The sequence below is a fragment of the Primulina eburnea genome, chromosome 5 (genome assembly GCF_022965805.1).
Source record: "Primulina eburnea isolate SZY01 chromosome 5, ASM2296580v1, whole genome shotgun sequence".
Classification (NCBI taxonomy): domain Eukaryota; kingdom Viridiplantae; phylum Streptophyta; class Magnoliopsida; order Lamiales; family Gesneriaceae; genus Primulina; species Primulina eburnea.
Genome location: NC_133105.1, coordinates 21,944,282 through 21,952,663, shown reverse-complemented (window position 1 = coordinate 21,952,663; position 8,382 = coordinate 21,944,282). Strand labels below are relative to the sequence as shown.

General features: G+C 38.9%; 1 protein-coding gene across 1 annotated transcript; it reads right to left on the bottom strand.

Moving 5' to 3' along the window:
- Positions 1-6,918: 6,918 nt before the first annotated feature.
- LOC140833090 (non-specific lipid transfer protein GPI-anchored 20-like) lies at positions 6,919-8,165 on the bottom strand. Its single transcript, XM_073197525.1, has 4 exons — positions 7,666-8,165; positions 7,540-7,566; positions 7,377-7,439; positions 6,919-7,297 (listed from the first exon to the last, which is right to left on the bottom strand). Exons 1-4 carry the CDS (start codon positions 7,994-7,996, stop codon positions 7,077-7,079), a joined length of 642 nt encoding a protein of 213 aa, XP_073053626.1. The 5' UTR covers positions 7,997-8,165; the 3' UTR covers positions 6,919-7,076.
- Positions 8,166-8,382: the final 217 nt, after the last annotated feature.

Sequence of the window (8,382 nt, the reverse complement as noted above, 5' to 3'; positions counted from 1 at the left end):
GGTTCCAGACAGAGCCAGAGTGACACTGGAGTTTACTGCAAGACTTGCGGAGGAAGACATGCAACTGAACAATGCCAGGGAGTAGGGATGTAAACGATCCAAACTAAGCCGAACAGTATCAAGCTTGAGTTTGGCTCGTTTAAGATTAATTCAAGCTCGAGCTCGAGCTCGAGCTTGATTCGAGCTTTTATCATCTGGCTTGAGTTTGGCTCGTTTAAGATTGATAGAGCTCGAGCTCGAGCTCGAGCTTTATTCGAGCTTTTATCATCAGGCTAGAATTCAACTTGTCTTGAAATTACTAAGCTTGTGAAAAGCTCTAGTTCGACTCGTTAAAAGCTCGTTTATCATGTTAATCAAGCCGGACTCGAGATTGGTTTATTAATAGCTCGTTTATCATATTTAACAAGCCTGACTTGAGCTCGGCTCATTTTCGAGCTCGTAAAACATACAATTGAGCTCGAATTTGAGCTTGATTCGAGCTTGTTAAAATTAAATATAGCTATGAACTAATTTTATATTAGACATAAAAGTTTAACTTTTATTAGTACTAATATTTTTATTTGTCAACTCAACAAATGAGTCAAGCTCGAGCTTACGAGCCACCTAAACGAGCCGAGTTCGAGCTCGCGAGCCTATTAACGAACATTTTTGCGAGCTTACGAGCCGAATACGCTTAGGCTTGAGCTTGGTTTGATTAAGTTGTCGAGCTCAAAATCGAGCTTGAGCTTGGTTTGATATGATTAACAAACGAACTCAAACAAGCTTTTTATCGAGCCGAGCTCCGAATAGCTCGCGAACGGTTTGGTTTGTTTACATCCCTACCAGGGAGTGACTGGTAGTTGCAACATCTGCAAACAGCCAGGACATTTTGCTAAAGTATGTCCACAGAGGGGTTCTCAAAGATCTCAGGGAGCCGAGTCATCGGGATCAGCAGCACAGACTGAGAGACGATCAGCTGCTGTTCATACATTCCAGCCAGAGCCAGCTCAGTCACAACAGAGGCCAGGAGGTAGCCAGACTGTTAGCCAGCCTCCTAGACATCAGGCCAGAGTGTTCGCTTTAACAGAGGAGCAGGCCCAGGAAGCACCAGATGACGTTGTGGTAGGTAACTGTTCTTTATGTGGTTACTCTGCTTACGTATTGATTGATACCGGTGCTTCAAATACATTTATTTCCGAACGATTTGCATTAAGTCATGCATTACCTGTAGAGTCTTTAGCTACTGTAGTGTCTGTCTCTTCGCCTTTGGGGACATGTTTGATATCCGTAAATTCTGTTAAGCATTGTGTACTACAGTATGACGGGTATGAAATTGAATTCGATTGCAACGTACTTGGGTTGTCTGATTTTGATTGTATAATCGGTATTGATACGCTGACCAAGTACAGAGCTACAGTTGATTGTTTCCACAAGATAGTGAGATTCAGACCAGATATGGCTGAAGAGTGGAAATTTTACGGTAAGGGTTCTAGATCGAGAATTCTTTTAATATCCGTATTATCTATGACTCCATTGTTACAGAAAGGAGGAGAGGGATTCCTTGTATATTCAGTAGATTTACTGAAGTCGAGTCCAGCATTGGCAGACCTGCCAGTGGTACGTGAGTTTGCTGACGTTTTCCCAGATGAGATCCTGGGATTACCTCCAGTTAGAGAGATAGACTTCAGCATTGAATTGATGCCAGGTACAATGCCGATCTCTAGAGCTCCGTACAGAATTGCACCAGTTGAATTGAAATAATTGAAGGATCAACTGGAAGACTTACTGGACAAGAGATACATTAGACCGAGTGTTTCTCCTTGGGGTGCTCCAGTATTGTTTGTAAGAAAGAAAGACGGTTCGATGAGACTCGGCATCGACTATCGGCAACTGAACAAGGCAACGATAAAGAATAAATATCCTTTGCCTCGTATTGATGATTTATTTGACCAGTTGCAGGGTTCTTCCGTATATTCTAAAATTGATTTAAGATCGGGATATCATCAGCTGAGAGTCAGAGATTCTGATATCTCAAAGAGAGCATTCAGAACCAGGTATGGCCATTATGAATTTATTGTCATGCCATTTGGTTTCACGAATACTCCAGCTGTGTTTATGGGATTAATGAAGCGTATATTCCAGAAATATCTCGATAATTTTGTGATTATTTTCATGATATTTTGATTTATTCAAAGAATATGAGTGAGCATGCTGAGCATTTAAGAACTGTGTTGCGAATTTTAAGGGCTGAGAAATTATATGCTAAATTGTCGAAATGTGATTTTTTGTTAAGACGGGTAGTATTTCTGGGTCATATTATATCCGGAGATGGGATATCAGTGGATCCCAGTAAAGTGGAAGCCGTGATTTCTTGGCCAAGACCGACATCAGTACCCGAAATTCGCAGTTTTATGGGTTTAGCGGGATATTACCGTCGTTTCATTAAAGATTTTTCGAATATTGCTAAACCAATTACTGAGCTGACTCAAAAGAATGCTCCATTTGTTTGGTCTGAAGAATGCGAGACCAGTTTTCTGGAGTTAAAGAGGAGGTTGACCAGTGCCCCGGTGTTGACTATTCCCTCCAGTACTGGTGATTTTTTGGTTTATTGCGACGCTTCTCACACAGGGTTGGGATGTGTGCTGATGCAACGAGGGCATGTTATTGCTTATGCCTCAAGACAGCTTAAACCACATGAGACCCGTTATCCAATTCATGATCTTGAATTGGCATCCATTGTCTTTGCATTAAATATATGGCGACATTACCTTTACGGGGAGAAGTTTGAGATATATTCTGATCATAAGAGTTTAAAATATCTGTTTTCACAATCTGAATTGAATATGAGACAGCGAAGATGGCTGGATTTGCTTAAAGATTTTGATTGTGAAATCAAATACTATCCAAGAAAATCTAATGCAGCAGCTGATGCACTAAGTCGAAAGGTATGTTCCTTATCCTTGTCGACGATCGGTGTTTCAAATTTGATAGAAGACTGCTGTTTGTCTGGATTAGCATTTGAAACAGATTATAGACCGTTGAGACTCTATACGGTGCAAGTAGAACCAGAGCTGATTATGAGAATTAAGGCAGCTCAGAAAGTTGATCAGAATGTACATAAATCTGTAGCGATGGTCAGAACAGGACATCGATCGGAGTATCAGGTACGTGATAACGTCTTGTATGTGAATAATCGTTTGGTTGTGCCGAATGTTTCAGAGTTGAGACGACATATATTGTCAGAAGCGCACAAAAGTCGATTCAGTATTCATCCTGGTGGCAGGAAGATGTATAATGATTTGAAAAGACAGTTCTGGTGGAAACAAATGAAGACTGACATTGCCGAATTTGTTTCCAAATGTCTGAATTGCCAGCAGGTGAAGACAGAGAGAAAGAAACCAGGAGGTTTACTACAGAGTTTGTCCATTCCTGAATGGAAATGGGATCAAATTTCCATGCATTTTGTGACCCAATTGCCGCGTTCCTCCCGAGGTTGTAATGCGATTTGGGTCGTGATTGATAGATTGACCAAATCCGCATGTTTTATTCCGTACAAGATGACATACAGATATGACCAGATGGCAGAGATCTATGTCAGAGAAGTGGTCAGATTACACGGAGTGCCGAAGTCAATTGTATCAGATCGTGATCCTTGATTTACTTCGCACTTCTGGCAGAGTTTGCAGAAGGCTCTCGGTACGAAGTTACATCTGAGTACCGCATATCATCCACAGACATACGGACAGTCAGAGCGGACTATCCAGACACTGGAAGATATGCTGAGAGCAGTAGTGCTTGATTTTAGCACTAATTGGCAAGATGCATTGCCGCTTTGTGTGTTTTCGTACAACAATAGCTATCAGACGAGTATTGAGATGGCACCCTTTGAAGCGTTGTACGGAAAGAAGTGTCGATCCCCTCTCTATTGGGATGATATCTCTGAAGTGCCTGAGATTGGACCTGATATGATCAAAGATATGACAGAAAAAGTGAAGCTAATTCGGAAGAAATGAAGGCATCACAAGACAGACAGGACAAATATGCCAATGTTCGACGCAGACCATTGGTATTTCAAGTAGGAGATCGAGTATTCTTGAAGATTTCACCTTTCAGAGGAGTTGTCAGATTTGGCAAGAAAGGAAAACTGTCTCCACGATACATTGGGCCGTATGAGATTCTCGAGAAGATAGGAGATCGTGCCTATCGACTCGCTTTACCGCCTTCATTATCTAGAATACATGATGTCTTTCATGTATCGTTATTAAGGAAATATCTTCCTGATGCTTCACATGCTATACAGCCAGACGAGGCCGAGTTTGATGAATCTCTGAGTTATGTTGAAAAGCCTATTCAAATTATTGATCGTAAAGAAAAACAGCTCAGAACGAAGACCATTCCACTTGTGAAGGTTCAATGGACTCGTCATGGCACTGAAGAAGCAACCTGGGAAACCGAATCAGATATGAGACAAGAGTTCCCAGATTTATTTCGATGATGTAAATTTTTTTGTACAAGTTGTTGTATATTTACTCCTTATTGATACGATTGATTACCTGAGATTTCGGGGACGAAATCGTATCTTAGGGGGGGGGGGGAGAAATGTAATGCCCAAGATTTTATATCGTGTTAAATTACGATTATTAATTTTTAATCGAGACGATTATGAAAGGGCTAATCGAGACACAAATTAAAAGTTGTATGAGAAGTTGTTGGTGCGAGAGCCGAAGGTCTCGCGCATATGCGCGAAGAGTAGGCGCGCAAATGCGCGAGTAGGGCAGAAGCCCATGGTGCGGAACAGAACATTAGGCGCACATGCGCGACTGTATGCGCGCACATGCGCGAGGGGTCCAGAGATGTTGGCGCACATGCGCGACTTGGATTCGCGCACATGCGCGAGACAACCGGCAATTTTGAACAAAGGCCTCGCGCATATGCGCCAAGATGTGTCGCGCATATGCGTGAGTCTCCGTGAAGCTACGCGCCGAGACAGAATGTCTCGCGCATATGAGCGGAAGGTGGTCGCGCATATGCACGAGACGTGTGCTACAAAGATTGAGACACTCGTCCTTGTGCATGTTACGTATATATATATATATATATATATATATATATATATATATATATATATATATATATATACATTAATCCTTAAAGAATTCAGAAGGGAAAATCGAGCTCCGAGGAAGAAATTGTCTTTGAATTTCAGAATTTGATTTACGAGCAATTCGTCCGTTAGATTTTAAATCCGACTTCGGTATTGTGTTCATATCACCGCAGGATACTACAGGACGTAAGTTTTATTACGTTTTGACATGTTTTGAAATTATGATGTTGTTGGAATTGAATACACGTCATATATGTTGTTCTTGACATGTTAGACAGCGTAGAATCGAAGTCAGATTAAGAAACGGACTGAATATGGAATTGTTATGAATTTCAGAATGAGATTGACTAGAATTGATGTCAGATTTGTACGGTGGTTGATTGTAAATTATGGGAATTAGTAGATATTGGTTTAATATCACCGGTATTGCAGGATTGTACCGTTGTACTGTCAGAATTTGATAAAACAGAGATATTGTGATTTGATTAGAATATTGATACAGTATATTGATATTGTCATTACCAGATTGAACAGTGACAGACTTTGAATCAAGGCTTCGATTGTATCAGAACGACAGCAAGGAAGGTATAAATAAATGTTGATTCGGGATTGCACAACTCGAGTTAGGTTTGACTTGAGTTTCCCTAAATCACATACTTTATTTTATTGCATTGATATTTGCAGATTATCAGATTGATATGTTAATCTATTGACTTGGAGCAGAGTCATAGTTTGAGTCTAGGGCAGATCGGCCTAGCTAGGGCAGAACCGCCGAGTCTTTGTCAGAACCGCGAAGAATCTAGACTTACGGTGTATCGATGAGCTTAGATGTAGATCGACGTCTATTGTAGACATTCGATACAGCATACCAAAGTCTAAATTAGATTGGGATCCCTAGGTTAGAAATAAGTTGAGATAAGATAACAAGTCATGGACTTAAATACAGATTCGTATTGATTCATGTAGTCAGACTGGATACATGTTTTAATGATTGTTTAGGCTTTTATATATGTTTTATATGATTGCGTTGATACATTGTTTATACTGGGATATTTATATCTCACCGGAGTTATCCGGCTGTTGTCTTGTCTGTATGTGTGCATGGCGACATGTGAGACATGTTCAGGGTCACAGAGGTGAAGAAAGATCGAGTAGAGTGGAGACTACGGACTTGGACTAGAGATAGGGTTTAAACACTTGATAGTTAGTTGTTGAACCTGAAATGTGTATGATTGTTTATTGTATTAGATTTATACTTTTATACCGATATGTATAGGAGTTTGATTCCATTACCTTCTGCATTTTAAAAAAAAAAATTTAGACCCTGTTTATTCTAATTGATTAAATTAGTCATAATAACGATTAAGAAGATGATTAGCGTCCGGGTCCCCACAATTATTAACATAAATTAACAAAAAAATTATTATTTGAGTGAGGATATTTATATTTAACATTTGTATTTAAGAAATATAAAGGCAAAACAAAAAAAAGTTTTATATTTGTATTTTAAGAGAATTGACAGTCTGATCTTTAGCCTCGTTCCTTCTCATGTGAGAACTACGAAAGCTCAAATCTCTAGCGAACGGTCCACTCAACAAAAAAGTAGAGAAAAATCGTATTTCTAATATTTTTTTACTGATCTTTTTGTAGTAATAAAGTTCGTAATTCTTTTATGAAAATCCAAATTTATGCTTTCGATTCTCTGATACAAAATCCATCTGTCATCGAACATAAATATCGTAATTTTTCATCCTTAATGAAATTACATATTTTTTTGTTATATACATGTAAAATAATTCACTGCAAAGAGCTGCATAAAGCCAAAAATTATATGATAAATAAATAAATAACACAATTCTAATAATTTAGCCACAACACGCAAGAATTACAAATCCAATCACTTAATTACATATATAAACAAAACCTCAAGAATACTTAAATTTCTTCAAAACAATGGCAAGTATAAATATCATGATTCATGCATAATAGTAGACTAGTAGTATTTAAATGCAAAAGCTCCTAGCATAGTCACGAGAAGCAGAGGAGAAGAAGCACCGAACGAGTGGCCCGCCGCTGATGGTGTCACTCCTGTTCGGCTGCCGGTATTGCTTGCCGGAGCTCCTCCTGTAGTAGTTGGCGGCAACGGTGAAGTCGGAATGATTGGTTCGGCTTCTGGGGCCAATCTTGGTGATAGTGGCTCAGCACCAGATGCATCTGTCAGGATAATTTTTCCTGTTGAGTCTTTTTTCTATTGCTCTAATTGAATCTATACCACTATAGAAGATTATTATACCTTTGACACTTGGAGAAGGAGCAGCATTTGGTGGAAGTGTAATTTGACCATTTTCCGAAGGGCCTGCCAATGATATAATTTATTATATGATATTAAATAAACTATGTAACAAGGTATATTAAAAAATGAAATGTAAATTCTTGACAAATCTATAATAATATACCTGGAGCTGGAACTGGAGCACCAATGGCTGCAATTTTTAATTTTTTTTGTACAGTTTAGTATATTTCAAACTAACTTTAATTGACTAATAATTTCTTAGTTAAGTTTTTAAAAAAAGATCACCTACCTTTGCATTGAAGAGAAACACCAGGCATGTTGCAAGCACGTGGAAGTGAAATTGCAAGTGTTTGATTAATTGGGATTTGGAAAGGAACGTTCCCGGTCGCGATTTGGCAAAAACAGTCTTTCCCATTACTCATGAGGGAGCTGAGTGAAGTGCAGCAAGCAGGAGGCGGGGTGGTCGAGTTAACAGTACCATTAGTGATGAAGTTTGCGCAAGGCATAAAAGATGTGATCATTGAAGATGTGCATGGAGTAGTTATGGTTTGCCCTGATGAGGTTGGGAACAATGCAATTGTTGCTATTGCTAGGAATGTGATCAAGAATTGGAGGGCCATTGGGGATAACCAAGGTTTTGTCTGTGTTGTGTTTAAATGTTTTTGGGATTTGATGATTGTGATGATGAAATTTGACGATTGGATTTTATAGATTGAGGATTTTGGGGTAAAAGGGTGCTAGGGATAAGTGGTTGGTTTGTTAGAAGTTGTTTTCGTGGCTCAACTCATTTTAACTAACCTTTTGGAATGTAGTACATTCATAAAGGTGCTGGTAATTTGCTTATGCCTATTGCTTCTTGAATATGTCTTGAATTCTTGATTTTTTTTATAAAAAAAAAACAAAAAGTCAAAATATTCCTCCTTTTCTTGTTATATGGTGTAAGAAACTTGAAATGTTTTATTAACTCAAATGTATGCTTCAAAAACAACATTCAATGATTGAAGTT